This window comes from Chlamydotis macqueenii, chromosome 13, assembly GCF_036417535.1.
Source record: "Chlamydotis macqueenii isolate bChlMac1 chromosome 13, bChlMac1.mat, whole genome shotgun sequence".
Lineage (NCBI taxonomy): Eukaryota > Metazoa > Chordata > Aves > Otidiformes > Otididae > Chlamydotis > Chlamydotis macqueenii.
Window position 1 is genome coordinate 269,177 of NC_141568.1, and position 25,545 is coordinate 294,721.

At 52.6% G+C, this 25,545-nt stretch overlaps 3 protein-coding genes across 12 annotated transcripts in view; 1 reads left to right on the forward strand and 2 right to left on the reverse strand.

Annotated features, from left to right (window-relative positions):
* The window catches only part of AP1G1 (adaptor related protein complex 1 subunit gamma 1), a 42,732-nt gene extending 40,422 nt beyond the window's left edge, over positions 1-2,310 (reverse strand). The window contains exon 1 of one of the 2 annotated variants that reach the window (XM_086758172.1): positions 2,078-2,310. The gene's annotated coding sequence lies outside the window, so the exon portion shown is untranslated. The remainder of the gene's footprint in view (positions 1-2,077) is intronic. The other variant, XM_086758173.1, reaches the window with a different exon arrangement.
* A 1,048-nt stretch (positions 2,311-3,358) lies between these two features.
* On the forward strand, positions 3,359-19,309 carry ATXN1L (ataxin 1 like). Of its 4 annotated transcripts, none has more exons than XM_086758177.1 (3): positions 3,359-3,438; positions 3,722-5,319; positions 18,753-19,309. In XM_086758177.1, exons 2-3 carry the CDS (start codon positions 3,832-3,834, stop codon positions 18,789-18,791), a joined length of 1,527 nt encoding a protein of 508 aa, XP_086614303.1. In that variant the 5' UTR covers positions 3,359-3,438; positions 3,722-3,831; the 3' UTR covers positions 18,792-19,309. The 4 variants fall into 4 exon arrangements, with proteins under 4 accessions (XP_086614303.1, XP_086614302.1, XP_086614301.1 ...); XM_086758176.1 differs by lacking the exon at positions 18,753-19,309 and adding an exon at positions 13,839-14,250; XM_086758175.1 differs by lacking the exon at positions 18,753-19,309 and adding an exon at positions 9,680-10,432.
* On the reverse strand, positions 12,475-25,536 carry ZNF821 (zinc finger protein 821). Of its 6 annotated transcripts, XM_086758178.1 has the most exons (8): positions 25,460-25,536; positions 25,067-25,270; positions 23,604-23,695; positions 16,689-16,814; positions 16,038-16,180; positions 15,344-15,448; positions 14,273-14,439; positions 12,475-13,387 (listed from the first exon to the last, which is right to left on the reverse strand). In XM_086758178.1, the coding sequence occupies exons 3-8, from the start codon at positions 23,641-23,643 to the stop codon at positions 12,733-12,735; spliced, it is 1,236 nt and encodes a 411-aa protein (XP_086614304.1). In that variant the 5' UTR covers positions 23,644-23,695; positions 25,067-25,270; positions 25,460-25,536; the 3' UTR covers positions 12,475-12,732. The 6 variants fall into 6 exon arrangements, 4 of the variants coding, with proteins under 4 accessions (XP_086614304.1, XP_086614306.1, XP_086614308.1 ...); XM_086758180.1 differs by lacking the exons at positions 25,067-25,270; positions 25,460-25,536 and adding an exon at positions 24,858-24,953; XM_086758182.1 differs by lacking the exons at positions 23,604-23,695; positions 25,067-25,270; positions 25,460-25,536 and adding an exon at positions 21,461-21,581.
* Between the last annotated feature and the right edge of the window lie 9 nt (positions 25,537-25,545).

Consider the following 25,545-nt stretch of genomic DNA (forward strand, 5'->3'; position numbering starts at 1 on the left):
GCCAACTAAAAGATAAAAACAAATATTCACACTAAAGAGGCATGAAAAGCTTTACTGAATGAGTGCCATTAACTTTAGAAGCAGTTAAGATTTTTATGAGCCCTCACACTTTGAAAGGTGACTTTCCAAATCTGAATTGCATTAACCAGGGCAGTCTGTCTGCATGCCTAAGAACAGATAACTTCAGTTCCTTTGCTGCCTTTCACCTTTTTGCACTATTGTCTGACAAACTTACTGATCCCATTTCAGTTTACAACGATGCCAATGCAAAACTCTGTATGCAGAGGAGCTATTAAGAATCAGAACATTTTTGTATGCCTTACTCTCTCACCAGGACACTGCAACAAGGTACTGCAAGACCCCTCCATTCTTATCATACTATCTTTAGGGGAAAAAAAAAAAAATCAGATCAGCAGTCACAGGAACAAACACCAAAACAAAACAAGGAAGATAATGCTTTTTTATCAAAAAAGGAGGAAATCTGAAAGTTACCTTACATATCGGAGACAGAAAAGCTGGATCCTGTCACAGAACAATTACTCCAGACTTACTTTGCTCTTCTCAACTCGCAGGCACTTAAATACCTTCCCCTCCTTCTCCCACTATGGAAGAATCGAGGGGTTCACACAGAACCTCTCAGAAAAATACACAAACCCTCTTGCCTTCATTGAGCTCTCAAGTACCCAGCAAAGTTCTCAAATCCTGTGCCAAATACCACAGTGCACATGAGTAGGCAAAAGAAAGAATTTAGCAATAGATCAGGACATGTCGATAAAAAAAATAAAAAAAATGTAGTTTAGAGAAGTGGGTGGAGGGGGCAGAGCTGGCACACAAAAACCAGCTGTGCACTATCACATAAAAGCAGAACAGGAAAAAAAAGAAAAAGAAAACAACACAAAAATCTCTGCCATTTTAAATGTGTGATGCTAGGGGTACTACACAGGGGAAAATACACGTGTATTTTACTTTGTTTAAACCACTGTGGGCCAAACACACCCTCTGGTCATGCAGCAGGAAATCTCACCCTTCCAAAGGTGTTCCACTGGGATGCTGTACTGTTCCATTAACATTTCAAGCATCAGAAACTAAAACAGATCACTAAGCATTTTAAAGCATCGTTTACAATATTATAAACACACAACTGTTCTATCTGCAAACTTTAAAAACAATGCTTACTATAAAAAAAAAAACTTATCATTTGTCTTATAGCTTGTGAGAGGAGAGAAGTCGACCAAGCTTGAAGGGATTTGAAACTGTCTTTATAGGTTGATTCTCAAACAGCAGCCTACCACTGCACCTGCAGTGGATTTGCAAATGCCTTTGGCCGGAAATCATACATTTTTGCTCCCATGCAACCATACGACAAGAGGCAAACACTGTAAGTACCACAAAGACGCTAACTGTAACTCTGAGCCACTGTGCGGCACAAGCAATAAAACACCAAAGGAAGGATAGATGCAAACGTCCAAACTAGTTTTTGGACGCCAAGAGCCTCCATTACGGACAGAACCACGGGACACTTCGTGCTGACAGAAGTCCTGCAGGTCTACGCTTTCCACTTCAAAAAACGCTGTGCGAGATCACCTGGGTCCCAGTAACAGCGGGTGAGTGGAGCAGCGAGAATCCCGCCAGTAACGCCTTTCCAGCGGGTAACAGCCGAAACACGGACAAAACGCTGCCCCGCGCCTCGGGAGGCAGCCGGCCAGCCCAGAAGCGCGGGGCAGAGTCCGAGGCGGGCCCGGACCGCCGGGCGGAGGCGGGGGGCACAGGCCGCGGCCAGGGGCCCAACGCGGTCGGTGCGGACAGGCGGCTCGCGGGAAGTCCCGCCGGCAGAGGCCGCGGATGGGCACCGGGCGGCCTCCGCCGACAGAAAAGCCAGCGGCGCTACCGCAGGGCCGCAGCCCGACCGCGGAGCTCGGCGACGGGCAGAGGCAGCGAAGGCACGCGGGGGCCCCGAGCGGTCGGGACGTCGCGGACCGCGGCAGCGCAGACCCAGTCTGGCCGGCGGCGCAAGGACGGGAGCGGGCGAGCGGCAAGCGCCCAGCGCGGAGGCGGCGGGCGCCGCGGCCCCACTCACCGGGCCGGTCCCTACAGCGGAGGAAGCGGCAGCGGCAGGAACCAGGCATTCAAAATGGCGGCGCGAGGCCGCAGCACCGCTACCGCAGGCGGAGGGATCCGCGCGTCGGCACAGCTCTCTTCGACCTCCCGGCCTCCACTGGCCTCCGAGGGGGGTGGCGCAGGGCCGCGGCGGCCTCGGCGGGGACAGCGGGAGGCCGGCGCGACAGTGGCGGCGGCGAGGCGGAACAGGCCGCTCGCACTAGTTTTCTTGGCGGAAGCGCCCGCGATACCGGTGTTGCAAAGCGCCATGCACCGTGGCAGTCACTGATGACGTCACAGGCGGGGCGGTCTCCCTGGGCGAGTGCTCTCCCGTGGCGGGGCCGGGCGGGTGGCGCCGCCCGCGACCAAGGTTCCGCACGGAGCGCCCCCCGCCGCCCGAGGGGAGGCCCAGCTGCTGGGGGAAGCGTGCTCCCAGCCTGCCCGTCCCTCGCGCTCCTTCTTTTAACTGTTCACCGGAGGCTGCGGGGACAGCGCCATGCTTCCCTGACGCCAGAGGCTCGGCTCTGCGCCTGTAGCGCGGCAGCAGGCGCAAAGCGGAGCATCGGCTGGCGAAGATGCGCGGTGAGACCGTTCCGAGCCCAGACCGGTGACGGGACAGGCCATGTCCCAATGACAGCCCCCCGGGAACGACCTGGGCTTGCTTTCCAGCCGGCGAGGGGAAAGGGGCCCGCGGAGCGGGCGCTGCTGAGGCGCAGGGACACGGCTGCTGGGGCCCGGGCTCTGGCCGCCGGAGCGGGAGAGGCTCAAGCCTGACCGCGAAGGAAGGATCTGGAGAAGGGCACCCAGAGCCGGGCCCCGCTCCGGGCGGCGCCTCTCCCTCCCCGCCCCACGATCTCTTCTCCCCTTAAGAACCAACCAAGGCCACCGCGCAGTGCAGGGGCCCGCTGGCAGCGCCAGGACAAACAGGACGCTGCGCCGCGGGACAGCGCACGGGGGCGCGCTCCGCCCGGGAACGCGTCCCGCCGCTCCGCTCCGCGCCGGGCCCCGCCCTGCCCGCGAGGCCCCGCCGGTCCCGCCCACCGCCCTGGGGCAGCCCCGCGGGCAGGGCGGGGCCGGCGGGCGCGGCTGGTTGCCACGACAACCGGCGCTGCAGGCGCCCCGTGACGTCAGCCTCGCGCGCTGCGGCGTCACGCCCCCTGCCGCCGGCTGAGGCGCTTCCGCCGCGCGCGTCTCTACGTCATCGCTGCGCGCGTCTCTACGTCATCGCCGTGCGCTGCGTCATCACCGCGCGCCGCGGCGCGGGGAGGGGTCGGGCCGGAGGCGGCCGCGGGCGGCGCCGGGGCCGATGGGGGTCGCGGAGGAGGAGCCGAGCGATGGCGGGTGAGCCCCGGGCTACAGGGGTCACCGGGCGGGCCCGCGGAGGCGGGGCGCGTCTGCCGCGCCTCGGGCTCGGGGGGGCAGGGCGCGGCCGCGGCTCAGGGGCCGGGGGTGGGGCCGGCGGCCAGGGTCGGGCGCCCGCCGTGGCCGGAGCCCCGGGGCAGGGCTAGGGGTCGTCGCCCTGTCTGTTCTCGGGGCCGGGGCTCGGGGGCTCCCTCCGCTCCCGGGGCCCGCAGTGGCTCGGTGGCAAGGCCGGGGCTCACGGCTCCCTCTGTTCCTGGCGCAGGTGAGGCGGCGGCCGGCGGCGGGGATCTGGGAGCCGGCGTGGGGCAGCCCCTGCGGGTGCCCCCATGAACGAGCGTTGCGGCCGGGGTTGCCGGGACACCACGGGGCGCCATGAGAGCGGGCCACGAGCGGAGCCAGGAGTGCCTCCCGCCAAAGAAGCGGGAACTTCCCGCCGCCAGCGCCGGCACGGAGGCGGGACGGGTGGGGGGCGCCCAGGCCTCGGGCGAGGGCCCCGAGTGGGCCCGGACGGCCGGGCCGGGTCCTGCGGCCCAGCGCTATGGCCCTGGCGAGGCCACAGAAGCAGTGGCTGGGCTGACGGTGGACCAATACGGAATGCTCTACAAAGTGGCAGTGCCACCCGCCACCTTCTCCCCCACGGGTCTGCACCCCGTGGTGAACGTGAGCCCCCTGCCGCCTGCCTTCAACGTGACCTCGCCGATAATCCAGCACCCAGGGGTGCCCTACCCTCCCATCCACTACGCACAGATCCCTCCAACATCCCTACAGTTCATCGGCTCACATTACACAGTGCCCTATGCTGTCCCTCCTGGCTTCCTGCCTACTCCTCTCCTGTCTCCTTCCACCAACCTCACCACCTCTCATGTCCCCCACTTCGTGCCATATGCGTCTCTCTTCACGGAAGAAGCCGCTCCTTCCCCTCAGACTACCTCTCCTACCCACACCTTCAACAAATCCACTTCTGCAGTCTCTCCTTCTGGCCAGATGCAGCACCATGCTGGGACCCAACCGTTAGATATTGCACCAGGTAGAGTTCCTGTTTATTATCAGATGTCCCGCCTCCCACCAGGGTATTCAGCGTATGAGACACCTACAGCAGGTGGAAGCCCTGAGTCTCCTCAGCAAGACAGTCAACTGAGTTCAGAGGTAGCTGCTGCCAATGGTGGACAGAGACATCTGGAGCATAATGTGGTGAGGAGGACCAGCGAGGCTGTGGACTGTGCCAGCAGTAAAGCTGAAGACTGTCTGCCGGGGGCTGCAGTGGGATGTGTGGTCGATGGACAGTTCCTTTCAGGTTACCAGACGTTGGGAACAGAGATCTCTGTGCCATCTCACAGAAGCACCCCAGACACTGATCTGGAGGTTCAGAGGGTGGTGGGGGTGTTGGCATCTCAGGATTACCATGTTCTGGCGGCCCAGAGGAAAGATGACCCGAGCCCTTTAAACCTTTGCCATAATATCCCTGATCAGCAGGGGGAGTCAGAGGACGCGCTGAGAAACACGGTGGAAAGGGCTGCTGCTGAGAAAAGCCAGTCCAGGAGTCCGTATGTAATGTCCCCTGAAGAGCCGGTTAGACAAAGACAATTAACCAAAGGCATGGTGATAGCCAACGGCAAGCCAGTCCTGGTTCCCGCTGGATCTGAGCCCACCAGGTCTTCCACTTCAGAAGCCCTGGTGAGGCAGAGCCCAGATGCGCAGGCTCGAGGAAGCGTGCTTGAAAAGGACCTGGCCCAGCTGCAGCCGCCCAGCTCCTCACACTTGCCCTCTCACTTCATGAAAGGAGCCATCATCCAGCTGGCTACAGGAGAGCTGAAGCGGGTAGAGGACCTGCAGACTCAAGACTTTGTTCGCAGCGCAGAGGTGAGCGGGGGCCTGAAGATTGACTCCAGCACCGTGGTAGATATTCAGGAAAGCCAGTGGCCTGGGCTTGTCGCACTGCATTTTGTGGTTGGGGAGCAACAAAGTAAAGTGAGCATTGATGTGCCCCCAGAGCATCCCTTCTTTGTGTATGGCCAGGGTTGGTCCTCCTGTAGCCCAGGGCGGACTGCTCAGCTCTTTGCTTTGCCCTGTCACAGGCTGCAAGTGGGCGATGTCTGCATATCAATCAGTTTACAGAGCATGAATGGCAACTCAGCTTCTCAGGCTAACTGCCCTCTCACAGAACAGTTGACATCTACTAGGGAGAGATCTGAAAGAACAGCTCAGGGGTCCAGAGAACTGTCTGACAGAGCTGCTGAAAGGAAGAGCCACACAGACAGGGACAGCGCAGCCCAGAGCTCTCCTGCAGAACCCTCTCAGCCTGAGACTGGCAGTCAGCACAGCTGGACAGCCCCAGGCTTCCAAAGATACAGCATGCAGGCAGAGGAGCCTCGGCCCTCTCTGCTCCGTCCCTCTTTCATTCCGCAGGAGGTCAAGCTGTCTATCGAAGGGCGTTCTAATGCAGGGAAATGATCCCTTTGAAGCTGTGAGCTAGGGCATCCCCTCTAGGTGGGCCTCACCATCCAGGTGGAGAAATTGCACAGGCTTTGTGACAGGTTCACCAGCAAGGCTGCTTTCTGCCCTGCAGGACTGGATTTATTCCATCCAGTTCGGTTGCTGACCAGTTCCTCTTGGGGAATCAAGAGGGCTCCAGTGCCTCAGGGAGCAGCACAGGCTAGCTGGGGGAGAGAACAGGGGCGTGCTCACGAGCTTGCGATGAGAGCATTCCAGAGGCTGGAGGCTGGGGCTTTCTCACACCTTCCTGAATAACTTGATTCCCTGCAGGGCAGGGTCTAAGCATTCAGGATAAGTGGGGAGATGAGGAGGGCAGACACAGCTTAAGGTAGCAGATAAAATTGCTGAAGATTTTATTCCTCCTTTCTAATGATGGGGAGAGATGGGTCCCCACTGGAGTTAAGGGGACTCTACTCCCAGTATCCCTTTTCTTCACACAAGCACTTTAAAAGGACCATTCACCGGTGGAGCTCTTGAGGGCAGGATGGCGATGCTTCTCTGGTGGTTCTGTTTAATGTCTCTTCCACTGAGTCCAACTGCTCTTTCTTCTTGCAAAGAATGTATGGATTTGAATGAATCACAGAAATTCAAGAGGAAGGACCAAAAGGATGGGTTTGGGCATAGGTGAATAGGGAACTTGAGCACTTGGGACAGGACACGAGTTGGGATGGGAGATATCAGTTTCCTGAAAATACATTTAATTATTTGCCACCAAATCAAATCTTTCTTCCCATGTTAATAGCTTAAAAAAAAAAAAAATCGTTCGGGCTTATAGCTTTTGTGGAGGCATAGCCTATGGTGAATGGGGTTGCAGTTTTTTGGTTTAGTTTGACTTTGGGTTTTGGTGGGTTTTTTTTAAAGCTGGGGTAAAATATATTTAGGATTCTCTAGGAAAGGATGGAAACACATCCTTTTTCTCTGAGAAGACTGAGACTATTTTGTAATTAAAACAAAATGAAACTTTCCAGATGTCTAATTCTTCCCTGCAGGCAGTTTCTTGAATAAGCTCTAGACCAGAGACAAGTGTTTGTGCATGTGCAGGCAAGGTACAAAGTTTCTCCTGAGTACAGTTCCATGATTAATGTAGGGACTCTAAAAATATCACAGTCTCATAGGGCATTTTGGGGTGTGTCTGTGTTAGTTTTTCTGATGCTTCACTTTGGAGTTCCTCTTTAAAACAACATGGTAAAATCAAAAGTAGTCTTTTTTTCATGGTGAGATTTTATACAAATGTATCTTAATACCTCATTATGGTAATAACACTCCATTCAAGTGAAGGCTCCTGCCGTTACACTAATTTGCCCTCTCTGATGATGTGTTATGTCACCAGCTCTAACTGCTTAGCTGGAATAAAAAATAGTCACTATTATGTGGAGGATAAGACTCTTTGCTGACTTAAATTGGGTGAAGTATTCCTTGTATTAAGGTGCCCATCTCTGTGCTAGGACAAAGCTTTTGAGAGGGTTTCTTTTCGGTGTGCAGGTCCCCACTAGAGTCCTGATGCTGCTTCTGATGTTCAGCATACTGTTTTCCATCTCCCTTCTCTCATCTCCCTCAAGTTTTCTGTCAGGCACGCCTGACTGCTAGGGCACTGCTTCTCTTTTTCCCCGAATGCTTGCGTGTCCTCAGTGTAGCCGTCCTTTGGTCAGCTTGCAGCGGTGGTGTTTCGGGGCCGTTCTGCACACTCTCCAGGAACGCGTCCTGTAACTGGTTGGCTTCAGTTGGCTGTGTGACGCAGGGGTGCTCTGGCTGGGTGTTAGGCAGAGTGTCCCTTCCATCCAGGCCGTCAGTCCTGTTTGCCTAGCACACTGCTAGCCGTTTCTGTTGCCTTTGAAATGCCTGCACCAGAACAGTTTCTTTTCAGGCTTTGGTGAGATATGCGCTACTCATGCCTTTGGTGTTTGTGCCTCACGGGGGCTTCTCCAGAAAGAGAATGCTGCCTGTGTCCCACGTAGGTTCCCTGAAACAACACACTGCTGCTGATCTCATCAGCTACATTTGAAATGTATGAAGTTGTGCTGGTGCTGTTATGTGAAGTTTCTGCCTCCTTGGATGCAGCAGCTGTGGGAACAGATGCTGTTTTCGTGGCACCATTGTGTCAGTGAAATGTACTGTCTGAGCCCAGGTGCCTGGCCTCATCACCTTGCGTGTTTCACAGTTGCTTCATTGGACTCTATTCTGCAAAGACCTCGATTAATGTTGGTTAGTACTTAACGCTCAGGATTTCCAGGGGGTCTGTGGCCAAAGGCGGAAGGCAGGGCAGCCCAGGTTCTCTTGCCTGTTCTTTGCATGGTGCATTCAGAGGAATTCAGAGCTGTGGCGGGCGGCTAAGAAAGGGATCTTGCATATGTGTGGCATGTGAATGTACATGGGCTGGTTGCACACATAGAGGGAATGTCTGAGCAGCCAGAGGGTGCAGAGCCCCTCGTGCATCTTTGAACACAGAAGCCTCTGTCTTTTAGAGAGAGGGTTCGGAGAGCCTGCCTTCTTTCATGTGTGTTACTGTAGCTACTCCTCCCAGATCTCAGCCACACCGAACAGTGGTCTGACAGGGCAGCCACTGATGTGCGAGGCAAGATGCTGTGTGGCTAAAATAGCTCTGTACTGTAGGCAGCTGAAGGGCTGTGAAGGTGCTCACCCTGGACTTTGGCGAGTTGCACATCTTTTGAGAGCAGTTCTGAGCTTTGTGGAACCGGCCGGGGTGAATTTGACCTTGGTGTCCAGACTCCCTGTCAGTCCCACTGTTGTGCATGTTTCAGCTGCCGGCTCTTTTATGGAAGCAACTGTTTGGGGCACATCTCGTGGTGGGGCATTGAGATGAAGAATCTGAGCATCCAGCTGCTTGCCCCAAAGGCAGTGGGCAGGAGGGAGGCCACTGGTGGCCCTCTAGACCAGCTTAGCAGTACTCATTATCACTGGAATCTGTCCTTGCTGGGTTGGGCTGCATTGCTCAGTGCCCGTGGTGGTGGTTGTGTTGAGCACTGAGGCTCTCCTGAGAGAGGGAGTGTGTTAGACAGGCTGCTGTAGGTAGAAAGGCTATGAATGCGCCCATGGAGGAGGCTTTTATTTCTTAGGTTTACAGGGACAGGAGGAGATAAAGCCAGGAAGACATTGTGGAATTAGATGGTTATCCAGGCTTCTCTGCCGGCAAAGATGCGACAGGGTTCTCAGAGGAATATACTTCCTGCTGCTATCGTGAAGGGGAGGAGAGCTGTGGTCTCCCAGCTTTGGTCGTAGCCAGCTCACACAGCTCACGCTCTGTGGCAGGAGTCTGTAGGATGCAATAATGGGTGTCTGTAGCCATCTGTCCCATCTCATGACACATTCCTTGGGTCAGCTGCCCAGCGGGGGCCAGGCCTGCTCCTAGGCTATGCGTACGCTGTTGCTCCAGGAACATGAGACTTGCTCCGAGTGACGAGCGCTCATCACTACCAGACTATGCAGAGGAAGCTCTGTCTGGAAAGAAGGAAAGCTGCAGAGGCCCCTCTGCCTCCCCTTTCCAGCAGGCGCGCAAGTATAATGCACTTTTCACGTTGTGTCCCCGCCCTCCCTGTCCCCGCTCCACACATGAAGTCACTTTCCCCCGTAGAGAACTAACAATCCTTGTTACTCAGAAAATATTGTAAAAGAAACTGCAGCAGCTTGAGTAGCCCCAATGCTAGCTCCTGCCCACAGCAGTACATGTGCCTTTCCCTGGCGTCACTCACAACTGCTCTTTGTCTTTCAGGCTGTCCTAGGGCCTGAAACTTTGCAGAAGCTGCTAAGATGGCTACGAATGCACATTCTGTACAGAGTTTGGCCCAGGGTGTGTTCCTTGTATGGCTTAAAATGCTGATGGCCAAGGCCCTTCCACGGTCTTCACGTCTGTCCATGGAGGACAGGAGTTGCCCCTAACGTCCTTCTAGGCTGCTGCCGCCCCACCCTGCAGATGCACCCGTGCGCATTCTAGCTGTTCTCCACTTTCATGGCGCCTTAGTGCCAGGGGAGGGCCTGCCCGTGCAAAGCAGAGAATCAGAGGTGTCGCACTGGGGGAGCTGGCTGGCCTGCCCTGAGGCAAGGAGGTCTTTGTAGATAAGTGCTGATCCCTCAACTATAATCCCAGTTATGTAATGGCTGTATTAACATGTAACCGACCGCATTGTATCTAAAGCCTTAGAACTAGTCAGGTGCTCCCCTCCAACCTTGTTCCTGCCCCTTTCCTCCTACCTGATCTTTAACAAAGCATTAATAATTCTAAGGATAATCTCTATTTTGTTGTGCTTTTTTTTTGTAACTGTTTTAAATAAATCAATTTGTACTGTATATTTGTACTTTTGGTGAGATCCTTTTTCCTGTTTTACCATTTTAAGTCTGTACTTGGCTACACACAGATTGTATTTTTATTGTTAATGCTCTTATGAATATTGCATTTAACTTGTTGACTCTGTAAACACAATATATATCTATCTATATATATATATATATAAACCAATAGCTTTTCCTTTGGTGTTCGAGACTTTTTGCTTGTCTGTAGCGTCAGTGATCATTAGGATGTGGCTTCTTTGGTCTTATACAGAGTGATCTGGAGACTTGTGGCAAGAGAAAGGCGGTATAACAGATTGGTTATAAGCCATAATTCTCTGTTCAAATATTCTGCTTTTATGTGGTCTCTGTCTTGAACCCCTTGGAATAATGATCAGGTGCCAGTGATGCTGCAGGGAAAGTGTCGGCTACAGTTTGCAGAGTGAAGCGACATCTCTGATGGCCAAAGCAGAATACGCAAGATAGAGCAATAGCAAATCTTGCAAAAAGTAAACTCTGCCAGTTTGAGTATGAAAATGGACAGAGGTAAGAATAAAAGTGAGAGATTAGTTCAGAGAACAAAGGAGGAGATGAATGAGGCAACATGGAACTGAACAGACCCTTTCCAGATCTGGTCCTTTTTCCCCAAGTGAGAGAGGCAAGGATGGCTCCTGGGTGTCAGTTCTGTGTGACCGAGTGACGTGTTAAAACAGCTTCTGTAAGGTGAGGAAACAAGATAGTTATAGTTATATGTGACATGTGCAGGAAATGTAGTACTGAGAAGAATAAGTGCTTTTTGTGGTAAGCAACCGCAAAACTGTCTGTAAAGTTAGTTCACTGTCATGAAAAAAAGGCAACCTCGTGCATTTTGAAGGCAACTATTGTAAGCATTAACTAGGGCTTTAAAGGATTTCAATCAATATTTTTTCAAACTGAAAAAAAAAGAGGGGAAAATCAGGTTTCTAAGTAGTTTGGCCAAAAGGTTTTGCTTCTTGTTTTAACTTTGCTCTTCTGATCTCAAGCAGGAGTCTTGTGGTCACCATTTCTGTCTTAATGCAGAGAAACGGCAATCGGAGAGGAGACAGCATCTCCTAAAGTATTTAGACCACCGTGTAACTGTACTGCAGACCTGAACTGGAGGTGCTATGAAAGCAGTAGGGGTCTTCAGGCTACAAAATATAGATGTGTGGCACACCAGTGTTTGGTGGGCTGGTCTTCGGAAGCCATGCTACAGCATGCACTTTTAGATGCTCGTTCTTAGAGGAACCCAATAACAGAGGGTACTACTCATTTGCCCTGCCCTGAGTCCTTCTATGCTAATGTTTTGCCTTTTCCAGTTTAAGCGCACCTACATTTAATTGCCAGAGTTGCACAGTTCCATAATGATTTCTGTTAGCAATGGGAACCGTTTCATGTAGGTACAGACTATGATCACATTTTGCCTTGGCTACCTCTTGAACAAAACTAAAGAAGGCTGGAAATCCCTACCCTCTGACAGGTTTTTCCAGACTCAGTTATTGTAGCTTTCCATGGCTTCTCCCCAGCTCAGCCCTTTTCCCCTTTCCTCTCATTGGTTTTGCTGCTGAGCAGCTTTCTTTTCTGCCTGTGCTGTTCTGTTTACGAATGGTCCCCTGCTCGCCCCACAGTGTCATCTGCAGTGACCACTGAAAGGCACTGTTGGTCCCAGAGGAATTTACTATGAGAATGCGCCAGTCCCTTCGCTATCTTAGTGGCCCTCGGCTAGACACTCTCCAGTATGTCCATGCCTCTCTTGCACTGGGCAGCCCAGAACTGGACACAGGACTCCAGGCGTGGCCTCACCAGTGCTGAATAAAGGGGAAAGCAAATCCATACAGTACCAGGCAGCTGCCCACCCTAATCTTTTACCATTCAAAGAACTCTTTCACTTGCAAAACTGAAATGTTGTTTAAGTGAAAATAAACTTGTCAGTAAACCAGCAAGCTTGTTTGCTGTTTGCTTACCTCAGCCAACCTTTCTGTTAGTGTTTATATGGGGTATCTTAAAACAGGAACTCAGTTTTGTCTTAGTTTTTCCATAGATGCTACTGCAAATAAGCACATAATGGTAGTGTTAGGAGAAAGGGTGTGCACAGCCATTTCCAAGGAGATGACATGGTGAGGTAGGCTTTCACCTGCAGCAGAACTGCAGCAGCCCAAACCCATCTGTGGGACAAGGCTCCAAGAACAGCACAAAGCGCAAAAGGTAAAGAAGGGGACTAAATGAACGTGAACATTAATTTATTTTCCCTCTGTTCACAGGCTGTGACTTGGCCCCCAAAGCAGACTGTATCCTCAGAATCTGCTCCCACCAGGGCTACTTTGGCAGACATCTCTCAGCTCTGTTCTCCTATGTTCAGGCAACAACCAGAACCGTCTGTCAGGGAGAGTCAGCCAGGACCCCAGCAGCCTCCTGAGTGCAGAAGCCTGCTAGTGCACCTGTGGCAGCTGCAGCAGAGCTGGCACAGTCCTTGGCTGTAGCTTAATGCAGCGCACTGTTGCTCTGCTCCTCAAAGGTCATTTTGCCCAGCAGCTGGCTCTCCAGCTCCACATTGCTTACTGGCAGCTGGAAAAAGTTCATTTCAGCTGCCAAAGCAGCCATGGCAGAGGGGTCCTGGCCAAACTGTGCCCGGAGCATCATGTCCATTTTCTCCAGGCGCCTCTTGAGCCTCTTGGCCTCGCGCTCCCGGATGAGCCGGGCCTGTCGTTTCTCTGGCGTCTCGTTTGCGCGTTTCAGTCGCATGGCTTCCCGGTCTCTCTGCAGCCGCCGTGCCCGCTGTTCATCTGTCTCTTGCATGCGCTGCAGGCGCTTAGCTTCTCGATCCCGCATACGCCTCACTTCCCGTTCTTCAGGTGTCTCATTGTCCCGCCGGCTCTTCTTGGCCGTGCGCTCCCGCTCCAGACGCTGCAGCCGCACTTCCAAGGGCTCATTCTGCCGACGAAGTGCCCACTTTCGCATGCCAGGTGTCTGTGCCTCCAGCAGCTTACGATAAGCAGCACAGTTGTTGCACACTAGGAGGATGCCTGCAGGATACACAGGGGTGTGAAAGGCAATGTCTCTCCCCTCAACGCTGGAGGGGCCCTCGCTCTGTGGTGCTGGCAGGCGATCTGCACTGAGCACCTCTGGCAGCTTCTCACTGGAAAGCAGAAAGAGCAGAGAGTCAGAGACTTGATGCTGACAAGAAAAGTCCCCATCTCAGACTGCCCAGGGGGCTGCAATGAATAGTGCCCCTACTGCAGCCCACTACAGAGGCCTCTGCCTAACCATTCCTGCCCGCAGACATGTCTGAGTTTCTAAAGTGAGGCAACATCATATCCAGGGATAGGAAGTGGGTTAGCCCAGAGCAATACCTGGGTTGGAGGAGCACAAGAGCAGGAATTAGCGAGCAAGCTGCTCCTCCCCATCATCTCTGGATCACAGAATGACAGAATGGTTTGGGTGGGAAGGGACCTTTAAAGGCCATCCAGTCCAACTCCCTCCAACCAGACCAGGTTGCTGAGAGCCCTGGCCAGCCTGGCCTGGAATGTTCCCAGGGATGGGGCATTGACTACCTCTCTGAACAACCTGTTCCCAATTTCTCCTTTCAGCCCTATTCCACTAGTCAGTGGATAATCTCCCACCAGGCAGGACACAAACAAGGAACGTTTTGGTTTCTGCCTGTAGTCCTGCTCTGGAAATGATGAACCCATCTGGGCATTACAGACCTACTCTGATGGACTGCTGGGCAAGGAAAGCAGTTACTTGTTCTCCAGTGACTGAAGACACCAGTGCCTTCTGCACCGTTCTAGTTCTTCACAGAGCTAAGAAACACCCGTTTAGCAGCACAGCCTGTGGATGTCCTAGAAGGTGATGCAGAGCTGCAGGCAGGAAGGGATTGAGGGAATCTCACTCACCGGGGGTGTTCACAACTCTCCTACAGGCCTTAATGGGTCCAGAGCCATGACTTCTGTGTAATTTAAGACAACCCACCTAATCTTTAATGTGGATACCCTAGCCCACTCACCAGCCAGGTGACCCTGACCTGTTGAATGTGGCATGGCTGGTGAAGCGTGCTCCACACACTGCACAGTTTGACAGCTGGTCCTCTGAGTGGATCAGGAGATGTCGCCCAAGGGATCCTGGTGAGCTGAGGGCTCTGCCACACACAGGACACACGTAGCTCTTGGCGCTCACCACAGCTGCAGTGTGCTGCAAAACAACGACCAGACTGTTAGTTACAAATTGCCCAGCTGTCTGCCCAGTCTGAGGTATGCTCAGCAGACATGGCAAACCATTCAGTTCAGCCTCTTGGAATGGGAACACTTTACCACTAAACCTCTGTCTGACAGCTCCTACACCAAGCTCAAGACATCTGGGGTGTCACAGGTCAAACAGCAAGGAGGAAACCTTTCTACAGCTCCACTCCAGAAAGAAACAATTAAGGCCAAGACACTTGATCATAAGGCCTGACCCTTGTTTTCAGAAATGCATCTGAGGAGCTGCTGTTGCTGGACAAAACACAACTGGACTAACAGTAGGCAGGATGCTGAGGAAGTGCTTAGATGGAGAAAGTCAGCTGGTGCAGGTGAATGGCCAATTCAGTTCTGCTTCATTCCTTCTTTTATGGACTTTGGTGTGCTGTGAAGAGAGTACTGACAACAAAACCTGTGAGATTGCAGTACAGATTTTCTGCAGTACTGGAATCATCTCAGAGGAAGAACAGCTGTTTTAATTGACAGGAACTGTGATAAAGGTACAAAATAAAGAACTGAGTGATTAGGAGGAGGGTTTCTTATCTCACTGAATGATGTAAAAATTGCTTCCATGTTTAATCTGAAGGAAGTGCCTGGTATTAGCCTGTGACTGCTTGCAGAGACTGCCTTGGGATAGAGTTGTGTTTTCCAGATCTGCAGACCAGTGCCTTGCTGATTCTTTCCCGGGACACCCTCTAGACAGTTTACTGCTGTAAACTTCAGTCACATCCTAGCTAGAAGCTCAGTTCTATGACTGCAAAGACCAGAACAAAGCCACCCAGTGCTTTGGGTTGTTTCTGGATTTGGGGCTTGAGGGGCTTAAGGGCAGAGATAGCCCACAGTTTGGAACGGTCCCCTACCTGGTATACGTGAGCAATGAGCTGCTCTCTGCTTCCACACTCCAGCTGGCAGAGGGGGCACCGTGACAGGCCCAGCACAGGGTCAGCACTCAAACTCTCAGGCACCTACGGGGAGATAAAGCCACTTTGTGTAAGGCACACAGGTCCCCTCACACACAGCCAGCCCACTCTCCTCAGTTCCTCAGTATCTAGTCAACACGACAGGCGGGCCTTGACCAGATCAAGTGCTGCATGCCCAGTCCCGCTGGGGCCGGTTTGTGATCTTGCAGTCCCAAACTTCCTTCATGTTGCCTCTGAGCAAAACTCCTGCTGTCTTGGAGAAAACAGGCAGAGGCCTCATGGCCTCCGCTCACAGCCAGGCTCTTGCCAGCACAGTAGCTCTGGTAGGCCAAGCCTGCTCTGTAGGAGGAGAGAAGGGAAAGTCCATCAGAGAAAGGCACCAGAACTGAAGGAACGGGACACACTCTGCACAATCATCTTGGCCAGCCAGGAGAATGGCAGTTTGTGCCTGCTGTCTCCTGTTCCTGGCAGCCCAGAAGCTCTTCATACCCTTTTCTGCTGCCAGGAGATGTTGTTTGGAGGAGAGGGGAGGGAGAAAAACATAAGAAACCATGGTGGGGAGAGGAGGTGCTTAGACAGTACCCTCCTCTCTCCCTGGGAAGCCAAGGTGAGCACAGAGCCAGTACACACTTGCCTCATTTTCTCTCATCAGTGGGGTTTCAGCAACAGGTTGTTCTGCATTCTCTAATTCTTTCTTCACTTTCACCATTGAGCCATCCTCCTCTGATGTGTGGGAAGAAACTTCATCCTGGGTAGTTTCCTCATCATCACTGCCACCTGGAACATGAAGAGCAGTTATTCCAAGTGTCGGGACCCTGAGGGCAGCACAGGCATTAACGGTCCTGACGAGCATCACCTGGGGCCTCTACCCACACTCTCCGACTAGAGGCTCCATTTAAACTCAGGCTGGGGCATGTCAGTCTCTGAGGTGCTCTGTAGAGTTCCTGGATCTAGCCTGTTGTCCTGCCTCGCTTGACAATGACTGGCCCCACTGCTGTTACCACCTTGCTCTGGTAAGTTGGGACTGCATCCTGGTGGGGAGGCTGTTACCCAGCCCATGTTGTGGTGGTCCTTGGCTCTGGGCTTGCATTCCCTTAGGGAACAGCCCTGCTCTTGCTGTTGGCTGGCACTAAGTCCTGCACAGGAGCCAAGGGCTAACCCAGAGGAGGAGGTGGGTAAGATGGTCCTCAGAGGACTCTCACAAGCTGTGGAGCACCTAGCCTCACCCCTTGTTGGTGTCTCCCCAGTCCACTACCTTGCTGTTATTGGAAGGGGCAGAACTCACTGCTGCTGGAGTCAGGGTCTTGCAGCGGATGAATGGCTGGCCTTTGGTCCCCGAGAGCTCCAGGAAAGTCGTTTTTCATCATGGCTTGGCGGGCTTGCTCCTCCAGCCCTGCAAAGACTTGCTCCCCTGGCAGCCACAAGGACAAAGAGTCAGACAGGTGCTGTTCCATTGCTTTCACCACCAAGGCTTGCCAAAACACAACAGGTGTGGGGCTGCTCACCTGCACTTGCAGAATCTTTGCAGTCACCTCTCAGAAAGCATTTAAGTAACCTCTCTGCTTGTCTACCCTGCAACACCAGCCTTGCTAGTGGGAATGGCTGGCATCAGGCTGCTCTCTCTGCATGCTCTTTATAAGCCACTGCAGCCACAGCGCTGCCCCCCTCCCCGTGAGATCCCATCTATCTGCCATACGTAGCCAGGTAGCTTTCTCTGCTACCAAGCTGCCTGCCACTAGAGCTGTAACACAGCTCTGGGCGGAGGGGAAGCCATATCCCAGATCAGGTGTAGTGCCGTATGGCTCTTCTAAATCATCGTCCTGCTATAACCGGCAGCTTCCACAAAAACAGTATCTCCCTGCGTGCCTGGCACCTCATCCGCTCTCCAGGGTGATACGAAACGCAGGGGTTGTTCTTGGCATGCTGTCACCACCTTCTGTCCTAGGAGGACTGAAGACAAGGAGGTGCTTGTGTTTGCAGCTGGTGTTCTCCTGCTCACATGACGGATAACTTGCTTCAGTACCCAAGAGTGGCTCTGGCTAAAATAAGTCCCAGTTATGCTTCACAAGCTCAAACCAGAAAACTAAGGGAATGAACCCAGAAAGCTGAGATGCAGAATAGCTTGCAGTCTGTTTCGTTGAAAGACACTGATCACTAGTACTTCAACTCAATAGGAGACGGCAACTGCATTGAAAGAAGGCAATTATTTGTGCTTCTCTGAAAGAAAACTTCTTTCAGCAATCCCTGCTAAGTAGAACTTTTGTTCTAAAGAATAACAATAAAAGGCAACCATTAGTTTTCATATTAAATCAAACAAATGACTTTGTTCAGGTGTAGCCATGATTTGTCTCTCAGTGCATTAGCTGGGAGCGCTTGGGATGAGGTGAAGCTCCCAGTGGGCTGGCTTTTGGGCTAAACTTATCAACTGATTTGTAAGTTCTCAAGAACCACTCAAAGCATAGATGCAGAAATGCTAAGGAAGACACAATGCATTTGTCACACAAAACAAAAGCTTTTGTAATAAAATGGCACCTTTTAGTATATGGCCATGACTGGCATCAGTATAACCAGGGAAGTGAATTCTGGACCCGTTAGGAAAGCACCATCCCTGTTACAAGGACAGGTACCCTCCCACACACCAAACTGTTCCAGGACAGCATTGCCCCATATTCATACTCACACTGCCTTTCTGGTGCTTACCTCTCAATTTCTGGCAGTGCTTTAAAAAGCAGTAATTTATGGAAGATTTCAAAGACCTTCAGAAGTTTCACGGAGAGTGTGGGAGAAGAGTTTTAGTTCCCAACAACCCTATGGAGGTGTCCAAAAGCATTTGAAGGTACTTATCATTCTGTTTCAGAAATGTGAGAAAGGTTTCTGTAGAGAAGACGTGAGAACACGGTCCGTGCAGGCTGAAGAGAGGTGCTGAGGAGCGCTCTAAATCTATTTGTCACTGAAAGCAGCAGGTACCATGAGTGCTGTGACACATTTACCCCCATCAAAAGCCATTCCAGCACTGAATGGTTTTCATAACCTGGAGTGCTGCTTTTATGCCTGGACCACCTCCTCACATTTGTGGGACTGAGATACAGACTTGTATGATCAGCAGACACTACAGAATTACAGTGCCTCTCCAAGAAGCAGATATCCACAAACCACCAGGATAAAAGCCCAGAGACATTGCAAGCCAAAGTATGGTGAAATGAGGAAACCTGTAGAACACAGGACAGATGTAGAACGGTGGTGGGAGACATGCTACCTGTGACAGTCACGAAACGGGATTCTCCAACGCCACTGCAACTGCTAGTGGAAGCAGTTACGTGTTTGTTCTCTTCCCCCCTTCCCCTTCCAGATGGCTTACGTTCCCGGTGAGCAGCAGCCTGGAGTCTAACGGCAGGTAGGTTCCTGCTCAGATATACGGACCGTGCAGAGTCTGCAGGATTTTAAAAGCTGCGACCTTTGTATGGGGTGACTGAGGAGGGAATTCCTATCAGCATCACTAGCATCAATCACAACTAAGAGAGCGATCATGTCTGCCAGCAGCCTTTCTGTACAACACACCCAGAACCAAGTTAGCATCGATTCAGTGCAGCACGGAGAACTATCAGCTTACAGCCAGAACTGCAAACTGTTAACCAAACCAGTGCTGTTAGCAGATGACATCTTCTGCATTCTCCACCAGCCTGTATCTAAAAGGCATCATGGGACTGGGAAAGACAAACTTTCAAAAATGCTATCTTCAGTTTTGCAGCATTTCTTATGTATTAAACTAGTATTGTCTCCAAAAGCACCTGGGGAAGAGTGTCCTGTTCATCTTCTGATGGACTAAACCCTACTTTGATGAAGCTTTAGAGCTTTAATGTTTGATAGGTACAGGGTTACACACTTATTGTTTCTGCATACACATGCTCACATACAGACACTTGCACCCCCACCTCCACCCCCCTTTGAATACACTTGCATTCGTTTAGAAAGCGAGTAAGACAGGCAACAGCTTTAGGATCGCTGCTATCAGTAAAGGATGTTAGGCTCAATATTGAATTCACAGACTCTTCTCCAGAAGTTTCTTTATTCAATACAAAAAGGGCTGCAGGCTGACCACAACACCAAAACAAAGCACTGTATTTGTTTTACAAACAGCTAGAGATGCAGGACAGTGAAAGATCATACAAATGCCTCTGCTTTGCATTCCAGTTCTCCTCTCCAAAATCTTGTGAGTGAGTGGGATGCCAGGTGAGCAGCTGTGGAGGTAGGGGGCCCTGTGGTACTGTGCAACAGGGGCAGTTATGACTGCCAGGATCTGGTGGTGTATCAGCTCGGCAGCCAGAAAGGATTTTTTTTTTTTCCTGAGCCCTTCCCTTCTTGAACAGTGTGAATGCAGGATAACTCTCAGGTGCTCTGGAAAATAAACACACAAACAAACAACCCCCATCCCAAAATCCACAAAACAAAAGCAAAAGAAACTGCATCATTCCCCTGTCCTCCTTCCTAAACAGAAAGGTCTCTCAGAGATGAGCCACTTTATTCCCTTCTTGTACATCAATTTAAAGTCCCTGTCCATGTAGGTCTTCTCTGTGTTCCTTTCCTGGACCTGAAATCTGCAAGTCTTTCCACCACTGTGGATCTAGTCCACCTGCCCCATCGCTATTCTGGGTTGTCCACACTGCTGTAGTGGTTACTGAAATGAAAAACAACACAATTGAAAGAGTTAACAACGGCAGCCCACAGAGCCCTTTAAGAACCAAGGATTTTGATGCAAGTAACATTTCTGCTAATTTTTCAATGCTGGGTGATGTATCTCAAAAGATACTTTCTCTTCAAAATGTGAATACTATAGACAGCGGAATTCAAGGAACACTGCAGAGCACAGAATGTGTGTATGTCAGAGGGAGAGGGAAGGAAATAGAGGATTAGTGGGATATTGCGACCATGATAAGTAGAGCTAGGAAGTGGGAATTAATTTGACTAACAGAAGCTGTTCTCAGGGTTCTACAATAAGCATCACTTGCAAAGGGTACAAGCAATAGAAAGAAAAGCAGCTCGTGGGACAGCAGGGACAGAAAATATAAGTGCACACTAACACCTGCAGCAAACTTCTGGCAAGCACAAGAACAGTGGGTAGCCCACAACTGAGGCAGTGCCAGTGCAGCGATGGATGGGCTTGAATGCAAGATCAGATGAATTGCTTAGAGAGATTTTTATACTTCAGCGTCTGGGAGAAAATAAAGACAAATTGAACGAATTAAGATATCTCCACAGGAACAATGAGCTGCATTGTATTTGTCAATTCCATGTGGAATGGGCAATGTACTAAGTACATTCCAGTATTAGTTTTATTTGTTACCACTTCGTCAGGTGTAAATATTTTTAACAGAACATGTGGCAAAACAAAATTAAATTATTAAGAGCCAGTTATATGCTGCAGCCCTGCCAAAGGGGAAATGACTACAGTTAAAATTGTAGAAGGACTGGCCATCATGCACAATGAGACTTCTACGATAATAGTAATTTTTATCATTGTTTCTGTATTATTTTGAATTTCCTTACACATCAACTTTGTGTAAAACTGTTTTGACTTGTAATCACACAACTTCACAGCTGGTTGCTCTGCATACCAAACAAAGAGCTTCTGTGCTAAGTGAGGACAGCAAACCACGCTGTTGTGAGAGCAAGGTTAAACGAGGGCCATGCCAAGCCTGGAAAGTAACCCTGGAAAGAGGTGGCACCAAGCAAGCCAGGGAGAGGAGATCTGCAGCTGTCACTTGTCCTAGTGAATCCAAGAAGGAAGATAACATGGAGTGGCCATGCAAGGAGGAAGTAGGCACCATCCTCCCACAAATTTGTCCAGTTAGATACTCAGAGTGGTATTTTGCAAATCCAAAAAGTACTCCCCTGGGCCCACAGCCTGCCAAATCAGACCCCAGCTGCAGTCAACTGCAAAAAAGCTGCATACCTGCTGTCCCTTTTATTCCTCTCCTCCCAAACACTTCAGTCCCTGTGAAGAAGTCTCAGTAACGTGTCTGCTATGTCTCAGCCTGACTCCTCATTCTGCTGGCTCACCCAGTTCTTGGAGCTGATGCTCTCTCCGATTATCCTCGTCAGCGCACTGCATGGCATTTCTGGGCCCTCCAGATATACAGCAGGCTAGGCAGACAGAGAAGCCCCAACGATCTGGTGGTGTTCATCACAAGACAGACAAGATTTTCCATCCCAAGGTGGAGACATCACCATTGACATGTTTCTTGTATCTTTCAGTCCCTTTATTTTCTCGTGGTCCTACTTGCTGCTCCTGATGGCTCCTGTTGAACAGTTGCTCTGTAGCAATGTACGCATGTAAATGAAGTGAGCAGATCCCAGAATCCCTCTCTATGGCATATCAGATGCCATAACCTCAACCTCGTGCCCACTGGGAGCATGTTTGTCAGCATCCCCGAGACCAAAACCGGACATACAATCACTTGCATTGCAGATAAAAAAGCAATGTTCACTGTGAAAACAGCGCACAACTGAACCACACAATGTGTATAGTTTTGTATAAAACAGCCAGGCTTCTGAAGAACAGAACCCTTATGCAGTGGGTGCAGAAAACAGCCCACCTAAACACCACGGAAACTCCACCTGCACCGTTAGAGCTGTGTAGCCCTTGATTTCTGTACACGAGAGACCACGACTCTATACCATAGCACAAGTGCACGCCTTACTAAGCCTGATCTAAAGGCAGCAGTAACATCTCAGGCACTCTCCGAAGCAAATGTGTGGACACAAGATGTGTTACTAGCACCACAGGACAAAACACAGGACATACCAAATTTCTATAGGGAAGACAGTTCCAAAGTCATGAATGTACCACCAGGCAAATCTGGCCTACGCTCCACCCACTGTTGAACTCGGCGCCCAGAAGCAGGAATTGGAGAGCACAAGTCAGTGCAAAAGTCACACCTCAAGACTCTTACGCTGGCCACCAAGGAAGGCTTTGTCGGCTCTCCCATGCCTAGCTCTAGCAGCCAACGGGGCGTTCAAGTCCCAGACAGAGGTATTTCTCCCCAGTACGCCCATGGAGTGTGCAAAGCATTAGGCTGTATCACAGTGTATTTTCCCGTAGTACAGAGAGGAGCGTGCATGGATTCCTGTTGCTGTACCCATACAAAAAGGCAGCACAGAGAAACACACAGAGACATGCAAGGCAGCAGCACCAGCAAAGTGAGGCAGTGTTAGGGCTGCAGCATTCAGCACAGTCTCATACTCCTGACAGCTACTATAGCTTAGCAATACCTAGGGCCCTCTCTTCAGCCGTGCTTTCACGTGTCTAGAGAAGTGGAAATTTGTTTTCGTCATTCCAGCCCAAATTCTAAACGTGTCTCCAGCCACAAAGGTGGGTATGTACAAGGGCACAGCTTCAGTCCCCTCAGCTACCCTCTGCTGCAATTAGTCAAACAAAAGCTGTTCTTGTCCAGTTTTCCCTTTGCAGCCAAACATCCATACATGTCTCCCAGCTCCACTAACATCTCGCTGTAGCCTGCCCGTGAGAAGTGCTGGTGTACCGCATCTTCAGCCCTTTCACTATCAAACAAATGCCAGGGTCTGGACAATGCAGGAGAAACAGAGATCTGTCCTGTCAGCTCAACTCAAGAATGATCTGACAGGTAGCATTTATCTGTACAGTAAATTGCTTAGCCACTGCCTGTTCCCTGCAAGGAAAGAGCAAACGGCTTTACTTACATGATCTGATAGGAAACTGAGGTACTGTGAGCTTAAGTAACGTGTCCAAGGCCAGTCAGTTGAGTCTGTGGCAGGGCAAAGATCAAAACCCAGCACTTCCTGGCTTTCAGACCCACACTACAACCACCTCGCCTAAAACTTCCTTCGCTACCCAAGATGTGCTAGAGCCCCAGAGTCACATTGCTTAGTACACTACCTTGTGACAGCGAATGCAAAGCACAGCTGCAGGCCCTGCACATACACACCTACCTGCACAGCATTAGCTGTTTGTCCAAGCCTACCCCTGTCCTGCCACGCCAGGACACAGCCAGCTCCCCTGACGCACAGAGCTCAGTTTCTCATCTTACAGTCCCTAAGACGAAACATGAGTAACGACCATTCCCCCACAAACTGTACCTTTTCGTCATTCCCCTCCTCCCCGTCTCTCTCCACAACAAGCCAGCTAGGGCAAGGATCCCACAATGCTGTGTAACATAATACTCACAGTGAACTTTGTTAGGAGTGGTCTGTTTCCGACGGGACATGTTTCCCTGACCTGGGAGCACAGAGTGTTCCTTCCCTCAGCAGAGGGCTCACCTGAGAAGAGAAGAGCCTGTCACACACACCACTGGAACCTTCTGAGCCTCTGGCCAAACACAGCTGGCTATCTCAGCGTCCTTCCCCACCCTTCTACCTACAGGGCTCATTCTGCAGCACCACAGCCACATTCAGTGCCAGCATCCAACACGATCCACAAGCATTTGACAAACCGCCGTGCACGGGCAGCCCCACGCAGTTCTCAAGCAATCTTGTCCCCAGCATACAAAAAGCTAAGAGTGCTCCACTTCAAGAGTGACTGCAATCTCAATCCAAACACCCTTCTCCCTCCTGTTCATCCCCAAGGCCTGTAGGGTGAGAGCCTAATCAAACCTGCGGACCCAGGCCCATCTCTGGCCCCACCACGCCCAGAAGCCTGGCGTTGGGCACCGGATAATCCAGCCCTGGCAGACAAGGGAACCAGCTGCAGCTCCAAACACAGCAGCGGCAGCTGACGGGACAGTGTGGCCAGCGCAGGGACGGGTCCCGTCCCAGACAGACGCCCCTCTAAGGGACTGACCTCATGGCCCTCGCAGACAGGCACAGGGAGAGGGAAACAGCAGGGCTGCTGTGCCCGCCCTGCCGCCAGGACCTCCCTGCGAGGACACACCGCCTGCCCTCCCATGGGGAGACACCGGCCCCACCTCGCACGGAGGGACGCAGCCCCCTTCTCCCTCACAGGTGGGGACGCACAGACCCCCTCAGACTTGACAAGTGGGGACACATCGATTCCTCGTCCTCAGACTGACAGAGGAAGGAATCAACCCCAACAGTCCCCTCAAACAGACAGACAGACAAAAGGAGCTGAACCCATTTCCCCCCAGACAGACGGACACGGGGAGCCCATCACCCTCGCACCGACAGACAGACACGCGGATCCCGTCACTCTCCTCAGACAGACGGACACGGGGATCCCGTCAGCCTCCCACGGACAGAGGGGTCCAGCCGGCAGCGCCAGCACACGGGAGGCGGCAGGAGGGATCGAGCCGCAGGCGGACGGACACACAGACAAACAGACCCCGCTGCCCTGGCAGAGGGACGGACGGAGGACCCCAGCTCCCCGTCCCGGACAGACAGACCGGCCCGGCCCCTGGCAGGCAGAGGCACCGACGCTGCCGCCCCTGCGGCGGACGGCCCCGACCCGCGGCCCGGCCCGCCTTACCCGGTCCCGCTGCGGGCGCCGGGGAGCCGCAGACAGACAAAGGGCCGCCGGACAGACAGACGGGCAAGATGGCGGCCCCGCCGCCAGAGCGCGCGGCGCGGGCACGGGCACGGCCCCGGGGAACCCCCGGCACGGCGGCGGGAGCGCCGTGCTGGCTGTCGGAGACCCCGCCTGCAGGCCCCAGCTCGTCCCTGTTTGAAGCGTCTCACCTGTTTTTCATGGATCCGTCCCGGCCGCCAGCTCCGGGCCGCCCGCCGCTCATCCGTGCCAGCCGCGGGCGCCGCGTACCCCGGCGGGCGGCCCGGGAAGCGGCGCCGAGCCCCGGCGCCCGCCGCCGGCAGCTGCCTCTCCCGCGCCCGGGCCGGGAAGCGGCTGCCCCCGCGCCACCCGAGCCCAGCAGACTCTCGCTTACCCTGCAAGGTCAAAAATCACCATTTTACTATTAACATAAAGCCGCCGCGCGCGTTAGGAACTCATGCATCCGTTTAGAAATGAAGGGCTCCGCACCGCAGAGCGGGGGCCTCTGGGCTGCTTCCCGCCGCGGGCCGCCGCCAGCCCCGGAGCGGCCGCCTCCGCCCGGCGCTCGCGCGGGGCCAGCTTACCGGCAGCGGCCGCCCCGGAGAGACGCAGCGGCGGGACTGCAGCCCCCGGCACCGGGCTCAGCCTCGGCCCGACCCTCCCTCACGGA

Excerpts from the sequence above, each read along its gene's own strand:
- ATXN1L (XM_086758174.1), top strand. The coding sequence starts at position 3,832 with ATGAGAGCGGGCCACGAGCGGAGCCAGGAGTGCCTCCCGCCAAAGAAG.
- ZNF821 (XM_086758182.1), bottom strand. The coding sequence starts at position 21,512 with ATGCAGTGCGCTGACGAGGATAATCGGAGAGAGCATCAGCTCCAAGAA. Across the intron at positions 15,449-16,037 it reads CACTGATGAGAGAAAATGAG|GTGCCTGAGAGTTTGAGTGC; the intron begins GCAAGTGTGTAC and ends ATCTCCCCGTAG. Across the intron at positions 13,388-14,272 it reads AGCCATGCCACATTCAACAG|TGAGAAGCTGCCAGAGGTGC; the intron begins GTCAGGGTCACC and ends TCTGCTTTCCAG.